Source organism: Doryrhamphus excisus, chromosome 14 (assembly GCF_030265055.1).
Source record: "Doryrhamphus excisus isolate RoL2022-K1 chromosome 14, RoL_Dexc_1.0, whole genome shotgun sequence".
NCBI lineage: Eukaryota > Metazoa > Chordata > Actinopteri > Syngnathiformes > Syngnathidae > Doryrhamphus > Doryrhamphus excisus.
The window spans coordinates 3796667-3819523 of NC_080479.1; the positions used below are offsets into that span (position 1 = coordinate 3796667).

At 41.7% G+C, this 22857-nt stretch overlaps 2 protein-coding genes and 1 pseudogene across 2 annotated transcripts; 1 reads left to right on the top strand and 2 right to left on the bottom strand.

Moving 5' to 3' along the window:
• The first annotated feature begins 507 nt into the window (after positions 1 to 507).
• LOC131102498 (5S ribosomal RNA) lies at positions 508 to 615 on the top strand (annotated as a pseudogene).
• An 11042-nt stretch (positions 616 to 11657) lies between these two features.
• LOC131101801 (uncharacterized) lies at positions 11658 to 15298 on the bottom strand. The gene is made up of 8 exons (XM_058047156.1): positions 14988 to 15298; positions 14696 to 14838; positions 14308 to 14392; positions 14039 to 14189; positions 13511 to 13701; positions 12872 to 13013; positions 12394 to 12521; positions 11658 to 12048 (listed from the first exon to the last, which is right to left on the bottom strand). Exons 2-8 carry the CDS (start codon positions 14800 to 14802, stop codon positions 11740 to 11742), a joined length of 1113 nt encoding a protein of 370 aa, XP_057903139.1. The 5' UTR covers positions 14803 to 14838; positions 14988 to 15298; the 3' UTR covers positions 11658 to 11739.
• Positions 15299 to 15418: 120 nt separating this feature from the next.
• LOC131102338 (uncharacterized) lies at positions 15419 to 19344 on the bottom strand. The gene is made up of 2 exons (XM_058047921.1): positions 19206 to 19344; positions 15419 to 18112 (listed from the first exon to the last, which is right to left on the bottom strand). Exon 2 carries the CDS (start codon positions 17894 to 17896, stop codon positions 15428 to 15430), a length of 2469 nt encoding a protein of 822 aa, XP_057903904.1. The 5' UTR covers positions 17897 to 18112; positions 19206 to 19344; the 3' UTR covers positions 15419 to 15427.
• Between the last annotated feature and the right edge of the window lie 3513 nt (positions 19345 to 22857).

Consider the following 22857-nt stretch of genomic DNA (forward strand, 5'->3'; position numbering starts at 1 on the left):
CACCCTTATATCAATTTGCTAAGACAATAGAAAGTGTTTGAATGTGCTGAAGAAGGAATGTTCCCGTGACCCTGATCAGAGACCCCCAGTGACCCCCAGGTCCTGGAGGTGCCTGGATGCGCCAACAGCAACTCTGCAGATGCTCATGTTAACCCTGCAAGAATGTGTTAAAGATAAGAACTCATAAAACATTAAAAGTAATTGCTCTCACATACACACACTCACATAGACAAACAAATACAGCTCGTGCAACTGCCTTCTACCCCCCCCCCCCCCCCCCCCCCACCCTTACAGTTGCATGACCATGTAGTAGAGACCCCCAAAAGAGAATAAAAAGAGGGGAGTGTGAACTGCATATTCAGAGTGGAGTGGCATGTCACTGGGTATGTGGTTTCACTCACCTCGCTGCGAGCAACTTTGAATATTGTTGTCTGTCTCTTCTGTATTTCTGTATTTAAGTGTTTTTTAAAAGTGTCACAGGAGTTAGAACCTGACATTGACCTGGCAGCTTACGGCCATACTACCCTGAAACTCCCCAATCTCGGAAACTAAACAGGGCGGGCCTGGTTAGTACTTGGATGGGAGACCGCCTGGGAATACCAGGTGCTGTAAGCTTTTTATGGTTTTCGCTCTTGCCTGACAGCAGAGGGCGCTGTTTGACACTTTTTTTCTGGAGTCTAGCCTGCATCACCTTCAAATAGGATCTTTTCAGTTGACCTGGCACCTTACGGCCATACTACCCTGAAAAAAAACGGTGAGAGCAGTTGCAGAGTAGATCACAGAGAGATATTTTTCAGTTTTTTCTTTTCTATTGAAAGTGTTTTTTTTTTTCTTAAAAATTCTCTTTTGTGAATGTTCAGGGAGTGGGCCCGCTCCCCCCTCCCTGTCCTCCCCCACCCCCCAAATTTGTGGCTGGTGGGGGGAGGGGCACTTTTTGTTTTAAACAAGCACAAGTCAAGCTGGTAGCCAGGGAGCCATCAGACAAGGCTGCTGCCTATCCTAGGCAATTAGCTGTGGCAGTGGAAGTCGTGGGTGAGGGGGCCATTGCACCACTGGACAAGGGAATTGTTCTAAACTGTGGAACCATGACAGGATGCAGATTTAAAGGAAGAAATAGATACGAAGTCACAATGAAGGATATGGAGGGTAAAAAGAAGCTCTTGGATGGTCTAGGAATCCAGAATTGCAGGTTAATTGCCTCTGAACCGTGCAGAGATGAACTGACTGTTTCTTTTTTAAGTCACCCGGTATGTGACTGCAGCTGTCTTTCTGTGCTCTGATTGATCGTAAAAACTTTCCAACTCGAGAAAAACTGTTCTTTCTTCACAAGTATGTTGGAGGAACTGCTAAGAGAGCTATTGAAGGCCATTTCCTTGCAGGAACAGAAACGGCTTATCATGCTGCCTGGGGCATACTTGAAGACAGATTTGGTAATCCATTCATTGTTGCCAAAGCATACCGTGAGAAGATATATGCATGGCACAAAATTAGCCCCAAAGACAGCGACAATCTTCGCGAGTTTGTTGATTTTCTAAACAGTGTGGAATCAGCTATGCCATATGTTCAAGGCCTACAAACACTAAACGACTGTGTAGAAAACCAAAGGATTATTGCCAAACTACCAGATTGGTTGAGCTCGCGTTGGAACAGAGAAGTTACAATTTATCAAGACGAACACAAAATGTTTCAGATATTTTGTGCAATTTCTCAACATGGAGGCTCGAATCGCATGCAATCCTATTACATCACTAAATGTAATGAAGCCAACTGACCAAGAAAGAACAAAGCCAACAGAACGAGAACAGTCCAAGTTTCAAAGAAATCAAAACTTAAGTGCTAAGACTTTCACAACTAGCGCAAGTGAGAGAACAAACATCACATGCCTTTTCTGTAAGAAGCGGGGACATACTGTCCACAAGTGCCGCCAAATGATGGAAAAAACAGTTGAAGAAAGACTCAAGTTTGTACAACAGGAGAAGTTATGTTTTGGTTGTCTCAAGAATGATCATAACTCCAAAGCCTGTACATCCAGGAGTGTGTGTGACTTATGTGGAAAACGTCACCCCACATGCCTTCATCAAGACCGTGAGAAGAGAGCTCAAGAACAAGGACGAAGTAAAAGGCAAGCAACAAATGAAACCACTACAGACGAAAACAAAGGAGAGAAAAACCAGCAGTCTGAATCCATAGAAATGCAGCAAGTTACATCCAACAGAGTTGTTCAAGAGGAAAAGGGAACTCATACTTCATCTATTGTTCCAGTCTATGTTTCCACGTCAACTGAACCAGGCAAGGAAGTTCTAGTGTATGCTTTACTGGACAGTCAAAGTGACACAACTTTCATTTTGCAAAATGTAGCTGAAATGTTGTGCATCAAGAAAGAGCCAGTAAAACTTAAAGTATCCACAATAACATCAAAAACAAAGGTGGTGAAGAGCGAAAGGGTGCAAGGACTACAAGTAAGAGGCATCGGCTCGGACACAAAAATAAAACTCCCAACAACCTACACCAGCAGTTACATACCAGCTAATAGATCTCATATACCTACATGTACAACTGCAAAGCTAGTTCCAGCTATCAAGCCATCTTTGGAGATCAAGTCTGAGGTTCAGTTTGTCTGTAGAACCCAGGTTAAAGAAATTATCACTCCAGCGGAAATACTTAAAGTATTTGAGTCAGACTTTACTGAAAGGTTCAGTGAAATGTTCTAATATCACAAGAAGATATTAAGTTTTTGACGACAATGAGAGAAGGCATCAAGCATAAGCCAAATGGACATTACGAAATGCCATTACCTTTCAAGGAAGAGAGGCCCAAGCTGCCAAACAACAAAGTATGTGCAGAACATCGACTCAGGTGTCTGGAAAAACGTTTTAGGAAAGATGACGTATACCACAAGCATTATGTGGCCTTTATTCAAGTTCAAAGTTCAAAAACACTTTATTTATCCCTGAGGGGCAATTTAAAGGACACAGAGAGCAGCATATCGAATAAAAATGTAGAAAGCAGACAAGGACAAGTAAAAGAGCAGACACAACTGAACATACATGTACCTAAGAGAATAAATAGTAATTAAATAATTTAAAAAGTATAACAAGCTAAAGGGAGGTTGTGCGAAATCTGGATAGGGAGGGGTCCAAGTTCAGAAGCCGGACTGCTGTAGAGACAAAGGTAGCCCTCCTCCTTTGTGTTCTACATCGTGGGCATCTTAGTCTACGACCCGATGGAAGCCACTCAAACACGGGGTGTAGCGCGTGGGAAGGGTCCTGTAGAATCCTGTATGCAGTCCGGGTTATTTGTTGATCGCAGTATGTAGGAAGAGGTCTCACAGGATGGCCAATGATTTTGGAACAAACATTTGAAATACTGGTTAAACGAGTCCGATCCTGTAGATGCAGTGAATAAAACCATGAAATGAATGAAAAGGCCAAAAAGTTCTCAATGAAAGCATAATAGAAGGTCAGCAATTTTTTTTTCCTTTTTTCCTCAACATGTACAGTCTCTGATTGCACTTCTTGAGGATCTCCTCTGTATTTGATGAAAACCTCAGAAGGCCATCAAATATCGTGCCTAGGTGCCTATACTCCTCAACCACCTCCACCGGTTCCCCCCCAATGGTGGTAGTGATGGCCTCTGCAAGTTGTCTCTGCTTGTTGCTGTATGTCACAATCACCTCTTTGGTTTTGGTTGGGTTGAGTTGCAGGCAAACGTCGTCACACCAGGTGACAAAGTCCTGAAGAACAGAGCTATGGTGTAGATTTGGTGCAGAAAGCAGAGAAAGTAGAACTGTGTCGTCAGCAAACTTCACGAGGTGGCAATGCGGCTAGACCTGCAGTCGTCCGTATAGAGGATGAAGAGGAGTGGTGATAAAACACAGCCCTGGGGGGAGCCGGTGGAGGTACGGAGGGTGTCGGAGTAAAAACCGTTAACAAGCACCCTTTGTGAACGGTCAGTTAGAAAATCCATAATCCACAAAGTGAGCTGATGATCCAGTTTAAAGCGGGTAACTAACTTTTGAGCAAGGAGGTGTGGCTGCATGGTGTTGAATGCTGATGAGAAGTCCGCGAACAGGAGCCGAGCAATGGAATTAGGGGTCTCCAGATGAGCATGGATGGCCTCCATTATGAACAGTTTGGCATCGTCCACTCCCCTGCCGGCCCTGTATGCAAACTGCAGTGGGTCCATAAGACCTTGAACTTTGAACTTGAATACATCGCTGAATGAGCATCTACTTACTGGACCAGATCTTACCAATACCCTTGTAGGGGTCTTGTCTCGCTTCCGCAAAGGACAAGTAGCCCTCATGTGTGATGTGGAGCGGATGTTCCATCAATTTCATGTTGCACCAAGAGACCAAGACTACCTCCGATTCCTGTGGTGGGAACAGGGAAATATAAAAGCTCCAGTGTCAGTGTTCCGCATGAAAGTTCACTTGTTTGGAGCTGCATTATCACCCGGATGCGCAAACTTTGGGCTCAAGCACCTGGCTGCAGAAGGAGCAGGAAACTTTAGTGAAGCCACAGTGCGGTTTATAAAACACGACTTTTATGTCGTCAAGTTTGGACAGTGAAGCAGAAGCCATCCAGCTTGTCAAAGAGGCAAGAGAACTGTGCAGTGTTGGTAAGCTCCACTTGCACAAATTCATCACCAACAATCGGAATTTGCTTGACACAATCCCAAAGCAAGAACAGGCAGAAGGTGCAGCTGATCTGGACCTGGCCCTGGGAGAACAAAGAATGGAACGGGTTCTTGGGGTCCAGTGGTGCATTTGCTCCGATATGTTCCAGTTTAGAGTGAGGATAAAGGATCATGCCTTTACTAGAAAAGGAGTATTGTCGACAGTTGCCTCAATTTTTGATCCTCTTGGATTTGTGGCACCGGTCATCTTGAAAGGTAAGCAGATTTTACAACGGATGTGTCAAGACAAGGTAGGATGGGATGAGCCACTTCCTGATCACCTCAGACCGCACTGGGAAGCATGGCTCCAAGACCTCCTTAATCTGTCTGAGGTTGAGATTTCACGACACTATATACCACTAACAACCAAGGAAGTTCAGTGCTATGAACTACTTCCTTAAGTTAAGGACCGTTACGGCCGTTAGGTGGCGCTCGTGCATTTTGAGAGAGGTATAAGAAGGACAACTGCTCAAGAGATGTAAATGTCACTATAAAATGTCTAGACACTGTTAAGAGCAGAGTTTTGTAGAGTCGTGACTCCGCCATTGATTGAGAAGCAGGCTAAAGTGGTGAGTGCTATTTATATTTGGTATTAACTTTGGTGCGACAGTGCCGCTGATGTTTAACTGCCATATGAATTTCATGTATGAATTTTCATGTTACTTTTTGTACATTAGTTCTACGATGTTCCATGACGAAGGGAAATAACCAATTTAAATACCATTACCAATAGCTTCCAGGTCATGTGACCTTTGACCTCCAAACCACTTTGTATCAGTAGGACTTGTCTGCTAGTATCATACACGCCTTATTGCTTTGCTACTCAACTTTGCTGGGATTTTATATAATTTTTTGAAATAAAATATTATGAATAGCTTCCAGGTCATGTGACCTTTGACCTCCAAACTACTTTGTATCAGTGGGACTTGTCTGCCAGTACTATACGCGCCTTTTTGCTTTGCTACTCAACTTTGCTAGGATTATATATGAATTTTTTACACAAATCATTACCAATAGCTTCCAGGTCATGTGACCTTTGACCTCCAAACCATCTTGTATCAGTAGGAATTGTCTGCTAGTACCATACATGCCTTTTTACTTTTCTACTTAGCTTTGCTAGGATTTTATATGAATTTTTTACACAAATCATTACCAATAGCTTCCAGGTCATGTGACCTTTGACCTCCAAACCACTTTGTATCAGTAGGACTTGTCTGCTAGTATCATACACGCCTTATTGCTTTGCTACTCAACTTTGCTGGGATTTTATATAATTTTTTGAAATAAAATATTATGAATAGCTTCCAGGTCATGTGACCTTTGACCTCCAAACTACTTTGTATCAGTGGGACTTGTCTGCCAGTACTATACACGCCTTTTGCTTTGCTACTCAACTTTGCTAGAATTAAATATGAATTTTTTACAAATCATTACCAGTAGATTCCAGGTCATGTGACCTTTGACCTCCAAACTGCCTTGTATCAATAGGAATTGTCTGCTACTACCATACTCATCTTTTAGCTTTTCTACTTGACTTTCATAAGATTGCATGTGATATTTTTTTTATGAACTATTATAAATAGCGCCAGGTCATATGACCCTTGACCTCCAAATCACTTTGAATCTTTCATACTCCCATGCTGGTACCATACACTGCCTTTTTATGGTCCTCCTGAAATCTGCAACTATCTTTTTAGTTTTCTTCAAGTTGATACTGAGGCAGGCGTGTAATTGGAGGATCATAACCCATGCAATGTCCAAGTCAATCCATTTTGTTTATGTAGCAGAATTAAACAAACACAAGGTTTCCAAAGTGCTGCACAAGCACAATAAGGACAATGAAAATGTCAGTCTGGTAAATTAGAGTAATATAAGATCAAATAAAATCTAAAAAAAATAAAGCATAAAAATATAAATGTCACGCTGCACAGTGACATATGTTACCTTGTGTGTCGGTTTGGGGGTACGCCCAGTTCATGTGGTTATTAGGACTCTTACTGCTCTCTGTGTGCATCTACAGATGTGGACCTCCTTGGAGTTGGGCGGAGCTACCTGACGGGCGCAGCTGCTGACAATCAAGCTAATTTCCGGTTCCCTTCTTTAGGCACTGAGCTGCGGCAGGAGGGTGCTGGATTATTCCTTTGTGGACGTGACAGACTAACTCCTGTACCTCCTCCAGCGTTACACACGCCTCGGCCACGCACCCTCCTACCCGTCCGGTAGCCCGCTGGCCTCTAAGACTGCTCTGCTCTTCCTTGTATTTTGTGTTGTGCCTGCGTGCACCCTTCCACGGAGCTCCCTTTTTTTGTGCTCCGGCGCCTTTTGTTTATTGGGTCTCCTCACCTGAACTATTAAAGCAGCTTGACCTTACCTGAGCTTGCTGTGTCCTGCATCTTGGGATCCACCCTCTCCGCCACACGGTCAGAACGTGATAATAAAATCCATAAAATAAAATAAGATAATACAGTACGATCAAAGTCATAAAAAATAACCCCCACCCCCAAAACAGTCAAAAGTCAGCCTCCGACTAAGTGTTAAAACCCATGGAGAAGAGGTGGGTCTTAAGATTGAAAAACAGACGGAGAGGAGGCCTGTTTGATACACTGTGGCAGATTAGTCCAAAGTTTTAGGGTTGCAACAGCAAAGGCACGATCCCCCCCTGAGCTTCCGCTTTGTTTTAGGCTTCCTCAGGAGCAACTGATCAGCTGACCTGACCAGACTGTAGAGTGCAAAAGTAAAAAAGCTCAGAGCGGTACGGCAGTTAGGTGATGATTTGTGACTGGAGTTGGTAAGCTAGTTGTTAGATTGCCAGTGGCCTGTGCGGTGAAGCAGAGGGATCAGGGATGTACTGTGTAGGACCAAAGTTAGTGTTTCTTACTTTGCTCCAATACAGTCTGGGCTAGCAGCGTTAATAGCTCAACTACCTTTCTCACCTGAGTGATGGTAACATGGCTGTTTTCCACATCAAATAATCTTGTTAGTAGTAGAGGTATTTTATTGATAAATTAACTCCAATTTCTCCAGGCATTTCTACACTGTATATGCAGCAGAGTCTGGTGCGGGCAGCGTGGTAACCATGGTGATGACAGATGCTCCTTCACATGACATACCAGTCCTGCTGCAGGAGGGCGACTGACAAAGAGAAGTGTTGAGTGAGTTCATTTGGTTAATCTTGACAACCTTTGTGAAACCTGAATGTATTTCCTCCATTCATTTTAATAAGGCTGTTACCATTTCAACATTAAGCTTTTTTATGCATCAATCCTCCAGGTGTTTCTCCTTTTATGAGAGTCGTCACATTGAGCGGTTTCCGTTCTCAGACCCTGCTCCAGCCACAAACTAATAGACTGTTGCTGGCCTGTAGGATGCTCACATACCTCCTGGGTGCTGGTGGCTGTAACCGAAGCCAAGAAGCAGCAGCAGAGTTCTGCAAACAACAACAACAAGACTTGTGATAACACTTTAAAGGGGGGCAGCACTTTGGGGGGAATTTGGCCCATTCACAATCCTGATGTGAACCATGAACACATTTCTTTCCTTTTTCTATGTATTACTCCATGAGATAAGTTGATATAAAAAAAGGATGTCATGTTTGAACTAGTGAGCTGTTTTAAAACCCAAAATGGAGATGTAAAATGTGGGCCAAAAATGCTTACTAAAGAGAAGGTGCCCTTACAGGGGAAGGGCAAACAAACACCAAAAGGGTAAGCAAAAAGTACAGCTGAGAACACTGTCCAATGCTAAATACAAAAAAACAAAAACACTTCAGCAAAAGGGCTCACAGGCAAAAAGCAGGACACAAGGCACAAGAACAAAAAACAGAGCTGACAGAAAGTCTGCGGGTAAAAACTGGGTAAGGGTAATGTAGGAGCTATTTATTAGTGTGTTCCTAGGTTTCTGATATCTGTTGATTTATTTTTTTGTTGTTGTTGTTTTGTTTGGATTACTTGATAATATTTTCTTGTTAGTTATTTATTTATTTGTTTATCTATCATATTTTGTTGGGGTTAATTAGTAGTTAATTTCTGGGTTTATTTCATTGGATAACACCCTGGGCACCTGCAATATATTTAGGTAGGCAGTGCTCACAGGACCAGCATGCACCGGGGTGGGCCTATGGTTTTTGTACCAGCGCAAGAGAGGCAACAGGAAAAGGCCCTTGTTCCTTTTTTATTTGTTTGCTTGCTTGGTAATAAAAGGAAAGAAGAAATGGAACAGGATTGTTTGGACAATGACTCTTTTGCCTGCGTAAAACAAAACCCTTGGTGCATCAGTGGCCGTTTGATTATAAGTTACGTTTATTATTTTAGTGAAGGACAAATAGCCACTACAGGTAACGTAAAATACCACGGCATAAAACAGTTGGCGAGTACTCACGACACTAAGATTAAAAGCCCGAAAACAAGGGGCCTGCGAGTCCACACACGAGGCCAAGTGGACAGGAGGTGTGCAACAGGTTGTCATAAAAGAAGCTTGAGGAACAATCTGGTGGTGTGCTGGTCTCTGAGTGCAGCTTAAGTAGTCCAGGGGATAAGTGGCCTCAGGTGTGTGCAGAAAAGACCAGCCTGCTGCCCATCAGGATGCACTGTAAGAAAAAGGCAGCAGGTGGCAGCAGAGTGACGACACAGCTCATGACACGTCATTGGGATACACCTATTTGGCCTGTGAAGCCCTCTTAAGAAACCTCTAACAAAGTTGCATGGTTTGATATCCATGCTGTGATCATACAATAACACGTACACTAATGATGACATATAATAGTTGCTGTATCTTTCCATATTTTGATGATTTAAAACACAACCCAAACTTTGTTTCTAAGCGCATTAGATATGAGGCGGCATACATACAGCGACAAAACTTCCAATGTCTACTCTCTGTGGGATGGCTGTGTCTTCCAGCACAAGACGTGTGCTCCAGTCCTCAGGCAAATGCTGCTGGAAAACGAGCATCTTGTTGAGTCTTTGTAGTGGAACTTAGAGCCAAGTATCCACTCTTTTGTCTGTGAATTATGCTGAGACCAGCGATTAGTGACACGCCGTGTTCGTCCCCAAGATAAATATTATTTTACATTTTAACTGCCATAATAACAATATGGCTGTGGCTTGGTTAATACACTAGGCAGTTCTGTAAATGGACATTGTTGGCGTTTTTTGTGGTCAAAATAGATATTTCCCATGATGTCTGTTGTGAGCTAACTCATTTTAACTCATTTTCTCATGTTAGAATGCACAGAAAAGGGAAAGAAATATGTGTTCATGTTTCACATTGTGAATGATGTGAAGGATCGTGAATGATGGGTAAAATAAAAAAAAAGCAGTTCCCCTTTAAAGGGGACCGTTTATACTAATTTTGCAACCCTTTATATTGAGTTGTGGTCTCAATAATCCAATAACCCGCACAGAAAACTTTTTAGATTTAGCAGAATCTGCACCTATTCCATCTGTATTACCTGTCATTTGTGCTTCCTGCCCAAATGGGGTGTTGTCATTTATTCCACCTACGGCCTGCCTCCAGGCATGCCCACTACGCTGCGATTGGTCACACGGCCAAAGTGCGGCTGAACTATGAACCATATAAGGAAGTTCGCCCCTCTGTGACATCACTAAGGGGCAGTTTTACCATGACTTTTACAACTGAGCATTTTGAGCCATCCTAAACTTCTTTCAGGATTCACTTCGAAGTACACAAAGCTCATTATCTGAAACTTTGGGATCATTTAAGACGAGAATATAACATTCTAAATAGGTCAGAAAAGTGGAAAAAGCATAATGGGTCACCTTTCAGGCCTGAGAGGATTCATTCTATAGATATAGGCCTACATATACATATTGTACATAACATATAACACTAGTATACATAGTAGCGGATTAAGTACTTTCTCCAGTAAGCAGTTACTTTACTTATATACTATATAGTACATTAGTTACTGATTCTGTTACTTTTCAGAAGGAACATGTCACTACTAATTACTTACTTAAAAATAGAATTCCCACAACCCCAGGCATTAACCTTGCTGATTTAACTTGGATTCAGGCTATTCAGTGTGTTTTTGGTTGCCTTCATACAGCTTATTCATTAGATGCATGTTTCTTGAAATGTTTTTCTACACGTACCAAAAACCTGTAGGGGGCGATTTTATTAGCAAAAGATTTCATTTTGTGCATCTCGTTAAACATTTAAAATGGGGCGCTATAGAAAAGGACAAAAAAGAAAAAAAGACCTTTGGGCAAGGGCCGGAGGCAAAGCTTCTGTGACACATTCATTTGTGGCGAATGGATTCGCAGGGCCCAACGCCCCTTGCTCGGAGAAGTGGGCCACAGTTTCAGAAATGGGTAAAAACTATTTGGTTTGAAACCGAAGAGCAATTCGAAGTGACGTTCAAAATCAAGAAGGTAATGCTTTAGATGTTTTTTTCTTAACATAAAGGAACTTTTTATGTTAATCGGGTTCAACGAGGGTGCAAGTCTTGGGGTATCCCGATATGTTATTGTGCCCATCCGCAGAGTTTTTTTTTATGTTTACGTTTACATGTATACTTGTTTCTAACTCATTAACTTATCAGGTACACTCTTAAAAATGCTGGGTTTAAAACAACCCAATCTGGGTTGTTTTTCAACCCAACGCTGGTTAAATATAGGACCAACCTCGCGTTGGGTTATTTTAACCCAACAAGTTGGGTTGGTTCTCTTAACCCAACTATTGGGTTGTACATTGGGTTGTTCAAATGACCCAACGCTGTGTTCATAATTACTATATTGCTGGGTTATTTCAACCTAACAAGTTGGGTTGACGATATACTATATATATATATATATATATATATATATTTTTATATTTATATATTGTACTATATTTTAATTGCATGCTAATACTATTAATAATATATTACAATGATAATGACACCAATGTGACAAAAATATTTATTAAAATGTAAAATTTACAGAACATAATTCACAATATTTCCTTCATGAACATGAACAAATTATTTACACAAAAATAACATTAAGAACAGGGGATGGTGAAGAACAAGAGGGAGAGGAGCGAAAAAAGGGCGGGTGCAGTCTAATGACAGGAAAGCAATTGGGTTTTTAAGAAAGTGACAGATGGGGACACAGTTCCCTCAAGTTCAAAAACTGTACTCTGTAAAAATTGCCAAGTAGGCGCACACTCATTCGGATAATTACAATCTAATATATAAAAGCTCTTGAAACAAGTGTCGACAGCAGCAAGTGCTGTATCTGAGGGAATGGCTTTGCCCGATATGATGGCAAATGCCTGGGAACACAAAATGCCATCACTAAGCAGGAGCACATATGGATAGGCCCTGAGCGATTCGGCCTGCTCCAAATACTCCACCATGTTAGTTCCAACCTACGATGAGAAAAGAAAAAAACGTAAGTATTTAGATCAGTGCAGTGCAATTGTCATCAGCTCTCTACTGAAGCTATTTCAATCACTTCCCACCCCCATTATAGCCGATTTAGTAGTGTTCTATGGGAGAAGTACGACACCCTTAATCAATGGCACTCAAAAATGTATTCTGGGGGTGAAGATGAGAAACACAGCCAAATGTTATGTTGTCACACATTCCACGAAATACAATCTTTTCAAGTTGCTCCTCATAAAGAGTCCTGCTTTACAACTGTGTAAAAGAACAACTGGAGTAATTTCACAATTCATTTACATTTAAATGTTGTTGAAAGGTAAATTACTTACAGGCTTCACATCAATAAAGGCCCTCTTTGACTCCTGTATGCTCGCCCGAACCAATTTCCTGCCCTTTTTATAGACAGGCGGAGGAAGCAGGATGGGCAGCAGCATCAGGGCGACTTCTCCCCTGGAATCTGTAGGACAATTATGGTTGTCATTACCAGTAATATGAGCCAATGTTTTCTTTCCCTGTTAATTTAGTTAGTAATGGTTAGATTTCAATTGTACTGAACTACTCTGCCATTGCCATCCATAAATCTGACTCCTCATACACAAGTAAACTCAAATCCCATCAAGATAACATGCATTTGACAATCCTCCTTTGCCATCACCCTCTCTCCTTGCCTTTTGCAGTTTGCTAACTTGGACTTTCTTGTTAGAATGTTTGCTTTGTTAGTTAAGTTCCTGTGTGAAGTGTCTGAGTACCCACAAAAATCATCATATAAAAACATTTACCAAATATGTTATAAAATAAATATTTTACCATGGGTGATCTGTTCCTCTGGCACCGATAGTTTTCCTTCGCATTTTGCAAGACGAATGATCTTATCAGAGTAAAGAGCAACCCATGTCTCAAAAAGTTTAGGTGCAGCCTCTCCATAGAGGATCGAAAAATCTTGTGCGATCTAAAAGAAGGACACAAATTGATAAACAATTAGGCAATATACCAACACACATATTTCTATTGCATAATTAAAAAGTACATTTTTCCGAACCAAAAAGTGATTTGAAATACAGGACAATTAAGAAATTGATATAATTTTTTTTCTAGTTGACAAGACCTATGATGGCTGAGCTCCACAAAGATTCCACAAAGCACCACAAATATTCTACGTTAAAAGGAAGTAGTTAAATTCACAAGTAGTGATGATGCAAAAGAATGTGCACTAACTCCTTTGAAAAAGAAGTGCGCTTTATATAGCACGCCCTGTGTATACATTCGGATTAGGCAATTAATGGCAGTTTTCCATTCTCTCTCCACCCAGAAAAGGGCCTGATTTCCATTTACCAAACTGAATTCACTTGCAGTGACATGGCCCATACACTTACAACAGTAGCTCAGTTTCTGCACATTTCTGCTGTACCAAACAGGCACCAGGTGCCAACATATATTTTGACATACCATGCCTGGAGTAGTCAGACGGGGGAACTCGCCCAGGATTTCAGGAATAGATTTGGAGTGGTCGGCACGTATCCATCCAGCCCTGTACTGGCAGGTGTCCCGCATATATGCCTCCACCTGAGAGAGGGGCTGAGAGTTGTTCTTTAACCATTCCGAACACTGTAAAGCTCGCTCATCAGATATGGTGGCTGCTGTAAAATACAAAAGATCAAAGTCAAATAATTATTACATGCTACTACCCCAGTGTGCCATCCACTATTTCCTCATGTCACTGATAAGACTGAGTTCCATAGGTTTGAAGTGATGCACACATGTGCAAACATCGATGAAGCAATTGAAGCAGTTTCACAGGAAAAAACAATTCATGGAATACCAGCTCTAGAGCCAGAGCAGAATCCTGCAGAGACTGCAGAAGATGCAGCATTGTAGGCCGCGTAACAAATATGACTCCATACAGAATACTTTGGTATTCGGAACCTGACAGACAATGCTGCAACAGAGGTAAATCAGGGACCGACATTGCATTACCTGGTATGACTGTCCTGCTTGGCACAGTCACTCGTTCCTGCTGTTGCCTGGGCCCGCCTGAGCTCCTCAACCGCTTTCTGATATTGCGGAGTCTCTCTTCGAGGAACCCCGTAGCTGGGTGGTGGTATCGGCCCTGGGTATACCATGTATCCTGACAAGATATAAAAATAACCATGCAAGTCCATGAGCCTAAAATGTCGACTAGACTCTGCATATACATTCAATCTTTTTTAGATAGCATTTAGTTTTACTTCACAAAATGTACTCACAAAACCACTGCCACTGCCATCCTTTAAGCAGGGGAACGTATTAATCATGGCGGAAGCAAGGGCAATTTTGATCACAGCGGAAGGTCTGAAAAAGGCCAACACGTACAGATTGAATAATTAGACGATAAACCGTCACACTGTAGCCCATCCTCTGTGTATGTTGCGTCAGACAGGTTAAGAACAAGTACAATCTTGGACATAGCTCTATATGCCAACATGTCACAGGGACTTACCCCTCATCCTACCCCTGTTTCTGACAGCAGAGAAGGGAGATATCTGTCACCATTTTATTTGGTATGACTTGGTTGGGGATCTAAATCATGACCTTTCATAGTCTGAGCGTACACTAATCTTAAAAAAAAAAAAGCTCCTATAAATTGTTACTCACGTTTGCCCACACTTTTCCATCAGGTGAGACACCAAAATCCGCACCATGACACGCCTCTGCTTTATCGTGATGAGCTTTTCCTTATCCAGGCTCTCAACTATAGCCATGCCATCTGGCACAGCAGAAAGAGCAGTGCGGATATCCTGAAAGAATACAGACAAACAGGCAATTAAACTACACATGCTTTGCTGATGTCCAGCTCTAATGCTTCCTGGAGGAAAAAAGATAACATAATGACACTAATCAACCTGGCTTTTACGAATTGTTGACTTATTTAAAGAAAATGACTTACAAATACTGGAATTGCCTGCAGAACATGTATTATTGGTGGAGCAGTCGTGTCCGGGTTTCCAGCTGCCGTCAGGTCCGGGTTTCCAGCTGCCGTCAGGCCCGGGTTTGCGTTGGCAACTGCGGCAGCTGGCAAATCAGATCTTGGGAGGGTGGCTGGTGGGCAAACTGTGTGCCCAACCTGTGCAGGGCAACTCTTTAGAGCTTTAAACTGCGTTTAAGAGTTGAACAAGCTTTAAAGCTTCAACTCTAACAGCCCCCACGACTAGTCAAATCTGGTCTGGTCACCACTTGGTTGCTCTGTGTTGCACCAAGTGTGTTCAATGTCTGCATCCCCCACCCCTAGTCTCCACTGAAAGTCTTCACCCCCCCAATAGTTCTCAATCTTTTTTACACTACTTCTACCCCAGCTACACACCCCACCACCACGTCAGTCGAATTGTCCTAAAATACCCTATAGCGAAGGGAAATGTAGAAACAGTCCTCATGTTCCCTGTATGATTTTACAGCATGTAATGCATGATGATCAATTAGTGTACTTGGATCAACAGCTGCCAAAGTCTGAGTCTGAGTCACACTGTATGAATGAAAGTGCCGTTCAAAACCTTGGGTTTCCCACTTCTGTACAACAAACCGGGTAGTTGGTTTGTCTGACAATGGACCCAGAAAGATGATGGATTTTAAAAGCCCAAACTGGGGTTCACCATCGGAGTCGTAGGAGAGGAATAGTGTCATGCCTGGTCTGTATTTAGTGCCCTTGAAAGTCACCCAGGCTGGCACCAAAACCTCAGTGAAAACAGGAAAATCTGTAAGATCCTTTTGGAGGTCTTTAAAGCAGTCTATGGCGGACAGAAAGGTGCTGGGCCCTGGGCCAACCTCCGTGATGTGACTCAACACAGAGCCAGACCGAAGGTTGTAACATAGTTGCATCTGATGTCGATACGCCATTGTCTTACAAATATTCCGGAAATTGCATGTGATGTGACTGACACGTTTGAAGAAGTTGTGTTTTGCTTCAAAGCGCATAGACCAAAAGTGTATCAAGGGTCCCAGTTTTCGGATTGCTCGTGGATAGTGGACCATGAAGTGGTGCTTTGGGCGCAAATGTAAATGAGGAAATAGTTCAAGGAAGAGGGAGTGATGCTCCTCAATGATCTTCGTCAAATAGTGTGTTCCAGCGATGGTAATAGAGGGAGAGAAGATGAACTCCATGCGCAGTAGCAAGAGCAGAAGAAGTTCCCATTCCTCGTTTCCCTCAGGGATGAGATCACCAATCATGGTGGGCAGTAGCCGAATAAGGCACCACATTTGAGCTGCTGACTGCCGCATGGTCCCTTCATGGTTTCTGAGATCATTTTTGGTAATGGCAGAGGGCTTGTTCGCCTTGTCACAAAAGCCATAATCGAAGCTTGTGAGTCTGTAGTTTACTTGGTCAAGTGTGACATGTTTTTGCTCAATCAGGGTATTCAAGACAAGTTTGATCTCATACGGTCCTACTCCTTCTAAAATGTCATGCATGATGTCCGGGGCCACATTGTCAGTCACATGATAAAAAGAGAGGTTGTTCAGCTCACTGTCTCTCTTCAATCCTGTGTTTGAAAGGCTTGCAAGTTGCAGATCAGCCTGATGGGTGTGTATATTACGCAGCTGGGCTGGATCTTCCAATGTCTGCTGCGTCGAGACATGTTTGTGCACTTTGCACCACCGGCACATATGGTTAGCAGTGAAACTTTCTGAATAACCAAGGATGGCATTCAAGCCCAAGTTGTCCCCGACCACTTGGACAAGAGAGAACTTAACAACACCTTGAAAAGTGGAGGTGTCAACGGGGATGCCTTCTTTTTCCAGTAATTGCAGCTCTGCAATGATGGGACGCAGGATAACATCAAGACCATATGTTTTGGCATCATCAGATTTGTATACGGCACAAAGAAAGTGTGACCGTAAGCTGGAGAGCAGATCTGGTGGCAGGCTCTTGAGCTGAAAGTAAATGAAGCCGAGCTTGTGTGTTCCAGTCTTTGATCCTAGAGGGTTGACAGTTTCACACTCATCATTGTAAAAAAGAAGTGGAATCGAAGTTTCTTTCAAGAAGAGTGGGTGTGTTTTGCAAAATTCCCCATCAAAGACATCCTGAAGGACTCCACCCTCTCTTTGTTGCCAATCCAGCATTGCCTGTAATATGACAGGATCTTCAAGGACCTGTCTTAGAAGACGTGGAAGTGGAACACGTTGAAAAGTGTCAGGAACTGCGACTTGTTTCACAGTCCCAGTGCTGGAGTCCCTTTTCTGGACATAGGATCCCTCCCCAGGAAAAGTTTCCTCAACTGGTTCAATGAAGCCTCCAGCTTTGAGAAAGTACTGCATCTGTTTATACTCTGTGTCTAGATCTCTGAAGGGCTGAGATGAGTCTTCGAACTCCACCATCAGTTGCTCTACCTCTGGGCTTTGATCATGTCCCAAATGACCAAAAACTGCCATGGTCCTTGATTGCAGTCTACCCACAATGTCAGAGATTAAACCAGAGGTCTGCTCAACAATAAAATGAATGCCGGACCATGTCTGTGAAGACACTGACCTCAAGTGAGCTAAAAAAGTAGCTACCCGATCAGTGATGCCCTCTGGCTCAATGTCATCCCACTCCTCTACTTCCTCTGCTGGCTGGCCTTCAGCATAAAGGAACTCAGGCTGGACGGAATCTTGAGCAGGTACACCAAGCACATCCTCAACATTTTCATGCCGCTGTAAGTGTCTTCTGAATGATCGCATGTAGCTGAATGTTCTGCCACAGCCAATTTCACAGCACTGGAAATATTTTCCAGCCTGATTAACATGGTGTACCGCCCGTAAATGAATGAAAAGACTTTTCACATTACCAGGAATTTGAGCTTTACATCTGAAGCAAACGTATCCCATGACTCGCCTGAATTCAGAACTAAAAGCGCTAGTCTGTCAGTCTGTTCGTCCGTCCAATTTAGAACTTTGTGAAAATGCTGGCTGTGTGTCTAACTGCAGCACTTACATATTCATTAAATTTCCTAATGAATTTCACCCTCTCGCCTATTCTGGGAATTAAGGCTGTGATTGACTGATGGTCCAGATAACAGAAGCTTTCCTCGTCAACTGCCTCGTCTGAAAGAGAACACAAAATATTACTAAAGGGACCATTCATATAGACCACAATCTCTGCAGAGTTTGCGTGTTCCTCATTCACAACTTGGGAGCTCATGTCATAATGTAACCCACAACTACGTAAAATCAAGTTATTTTTCTGGTACATCAATATGACAGATACGCATTTGACTGTTGGTTTTAGTAGAGTTAATAGCAATAGCATTGGTGTACACTGATCTTCTATAGTCCACGATAATGCAATCAAAGTCCTTTGTTCACTGCATATGATGATATTTGACACATCTTTCTTTCATTTACAGAATGAATGCAACTATTTTTGCAACTAACCTCCCATTAGATGGTGGTAAATATGAATTCAGATACAGTGATGAGGAAAACAAGCAGCTGGCAACCCTAGGCCCCCCAAAATTAACTAATAATTTGTCTTTTTTTATGGTCTTTTTTCAAATGAAATGCATTCTTAACTGTTCTGGCTACTTGTGGATTGTTGAGAACATGGGTTTTAAATAACATTGTTTTCATTACTTTCCACTATCATACAGTGTTGTCGTATTGCAACGAACCCTAACAAAATATTAAGAAAATGTCTTGATTATGTTGACTTGGTCTATTTTAAAACACAAAAATGCACCCCAAACATTTTTTACCAACTGGGATCATAATGTGTACCATAGAGTGTTTGTCATCACTGTCTAGAGCAGGGATGAGCTAACTTTTTGACTTGCAGGCTGATTTAACAAAATAGACGGATTCAAGCCATGATTCCATGTTGTATGTTATCTAATACTTTGGAAAGAACGGGCTGTAGTTTGCCCACCCCTGATGTAGTGTGAATGTGGAAATATAGTGGCCCTCTCCATCATCTAATTTGCCCACAGTGGACAGTAAACTACTTCACCACAGTTGAAATGCAGCAATATATATTGGAATCACAAGATGGATCACTCAGTGTTAAACATGTGGGTATTGGTATAAGCTACAGTGACTGACTAGACAACGACATATCCTATGTACAGAGCATATAGTAGGCACAGTAGCTAGTGTAAAACAATATCCATAAAAATTAAGGCATGAAGATGACTTTGCTTACCTCTAAACCTTTCAATCAGCCCCGGTAGCTGCCACTCTGTCAATTTGGATATGACAAAATCATCCATCGATGTTATTCAAAAAACTGAAACATCACACAGAGGGTCCATAAGATAAATATACCATGAAAGGAAATTAGATTCAGTAATCCTAACGTATTCTCGACATTTTATATATATGCGACTTGCAAAACTGTCGTCGAATTCGCGCCCCAACTAGCTCAAACTTATTACAATGGACTATCGGTGGCTAGCTAGCGGAAGCTAACACGCGGCGGCCTAGCTAAAAAAAAATCAACGACTCACCAGCACGCTCGTATTAATACACGCGATTCTCTAACTTGATATTACATAAAATTTCTAATTGATGAGATAACTGACGTTGTCCTCATAATTACCACACACAGTGCATGCCTCTTGTAATTTTAACAACATAGTTTGGTTCCTACAGAGCATTCCCTCCAACGTTGGAGGGAATGCACAATGGACGTTTGCTAACATTACCAATCGCTTTCTGAAGCTAGTACTCAACAGTGCTTCACGAACTTACATTTTAACAAATGCGTGCCTTTAACTCAACTAACCTCCCATTAGATGGTAATAAATATAAATTCAGATACAGTGGTGAGGAAAACTAACTAGCGGAAGCTAACATGGATATGACAAAATCATCCATCGACGTTATTCAAAAAACTGAAACATCACACAGAGGGTCCATAAGAATAAATATACCATGAAAGGAAATTAGATTCAGTAGTCCAAACGTATTCTCGACATTTATATATATATGCGACTTACTAAACTGTCGTCGAATTCGCGACCCAACCAACTCAAACTTATTACAATGGACTATCGGTGGCTAGCTAGCGGAAGCTAACACGCGGCGGCCTAGCTAAAAAAAAACATCGACTCACCAGTACGCTCGTATTAATACACGTGATTCTCTAACTTGATATCACATAAAATTTTAAATCGACGAGATAACTGACGTTGTCCTCATAACTATCACACATAGTGCATGCCTCTTGTAATTTCAAAAACATAGTTTGGTTCCTAAATAGCCATGTTGGAGGGAATGGAAGTTTGCTAACATTACCAATCGCTTTCTGAAGCTAGTACTCAACAGTGCTTCACGAACTTACATTGTAACAACTACATGAAGCTTTATATAATAATATAAAGTCAATTGTACGGTAAAACATTAGTTACAAACCTTTCTCCGTGCTGCGCTGCCTCCGTCTCCTTAAAAGAAAAGTGCGGTCCGAACAGTAAGTTTTAACAAAGTAGGTTTGTGGGCGGTGCTTTGTTGCGCATGCCCAAACATCTACCCAACGCTTTGGGTTGTCCAAAATAACCCAACACAACAACATTGAAATCACAACCCAGCAGCAAATAACCTAGCACCCAACAGAGATAACCCAGCGAATTGGGTTGTCAGAATACCCAACTCAATAAAAATAACCCAATTAAATGACCCAACAGGCTCAACCCAGCGATTGGGTCAAAAAAATAACCCAGCATTTTTAAGAGTGTAAATGTTAGCCGGCAGCTAGTAAAGACAAGCAATGTAAGGCCAAAAGTATTTTTTCCCCTTCTGCCCCAAAACACACTTAAGTTATAGTGGCGTCGCTGGGAGCAATTTCTGGTTCACTGTCTATATGTAAATAGCTCTTCAGTTGATTGTTCAAAGTCACTCTGTTGTTAGTTATTGTTCTATATAACCTGGAAGAGTGTCTCGTTGGTTTTTAGTCATCTGTTGTGTTGCTGTGTGATGTTTTGTTTTCATTTTTGTCACACCATGACTGAGACTGTTGTGCTGAGTGATCACCTATGGGGATCTCTTAACAGGCTGTTGTTGTTGAATATGAGCTTTTTATGAGCTTGTAGTATGAAGTCGTCTTCATACACCAAACATGCATTGATTTACATGTAGGTAAGGGTGCAATTTTATAAAAACAATTTCATATAAAAAAAGCCCAAACATTAACCATGCCAAACACACATTTGAGTGGGCCGTGCAAAAAAGATGACCCTTTTTTATTTACCAGGGAGTTTATGGCGATATACATCATCCATTTGCATAAGTACACTTGCAAGCATCACTGATATGTGTCATACCTGGAATGTAGCTCTCATGGGACACAGTATTAGTGGGGACATTTTGTATTAAATCAAATATCAAGAAAATACATTGATTATAGCTATATGCTGTGCAATTACTGTCATTACTACTGTACAATTTTAGTAGGGCTTCATAATTTGTATATATGATACAATGGATTTGCTACTGTAACTGGGGGTGTTTGAGGGGAAAGCCAAATACAAAAATGTAATGTAATTTATTATTTTAGGAATACAAGAGGGAAATGGCACAGATGAAGAAAGGCAGACAAAGAGACAAAGAAAACATCCATCTCAGCCACAGCCGCCATCTCCACCAAAATGGCCTCAACCGCCCTCACCACGGTTTAGCGTTTAATCTACTAAACCTCTCATCATTGCCTCTCGCAGGCTGTTTAGACAATGTACTCTGGGTTGGACATTTGGCGTTTTGTTCCTCTGCTGGAGGGCCGGTGGTTGCAGTAAATGAAGATTTAGTCCAGTCCACATCACTGACAGAAGCCTGAACCTAAAATAAATGTCACTTAATGATCTTTTTGCAATTTTCCACAAGAATAAATGTAGTAAGCCTTAAAACGAATTTACAGTTTCATCAAATGTAGTGTAATGGAAGAAGATAATCTGAGTTTTAAAAAAATAGCACTAACCTGTTCACCACTCACAAGAAGCCACAGTGCCCGCCGTCTCAGAAAGTTTTCTGGACCAGGAAACTAATCTTTGATGTCATCCCTGGAGAGTGACCTGAGCAGGTCTTCTCCAATACTAGCAGCTGAAATACAGTACAATACACTTGTCATTAAATGCCAAATTTGTCTGTTGCACACCACTGCAAATGACGTTTCAACCACTTCCAGTCTTTCCGTGCTTCATCACTAAAACCATATTGTGACTGTCATAATAGGTTTACCATGTACACCATGTGTGAACTCTGACCAATTGCAGTTGTTATAATGCAGTACAAGATGGACATATACTTTGTTGATAACACTTTACCATAAGGTACACGAAATGACAGTAGTTAATGAGGAACAAATGTACACAACCCTTACTCATTAGTTCCTTAGTTCATTCGTTTTTCATTGCTTCCTCAGTAATATGATTATGATGATTATGATATGATAATTCCTTTTTCCAGCAGCTCACCAATCAACGTCAGAATAAGCTTCATAACAAAATACAACAACCAAGACAAGACAGGAGAGAAAAGTAAAGAAAACTAAGAAAACAGAATAAGATAAAATATATGAACACATACGGAAAAGTTCACTTCACACATGTAGTGCAATAATACATAATAACAGAGACAGCAGCTTGATTCAATAATGCATTATTTGGAAGCTAATTACTGTAAATTATTTGGGGTTTGTTAGAGGATTTCCAAAGAACAATGTCTTCGATAAAACACAATTTAATCTCACCAGCTAAACCAGATTGGTGTTACAAAGGCTGGTGCCAGCCGTTGTGGCCCCCAGAGCAGAGACGAAGGCGAAGATGGTAAAAAAAGGGTTAATGGTAACAGAAGGCACTCACAGA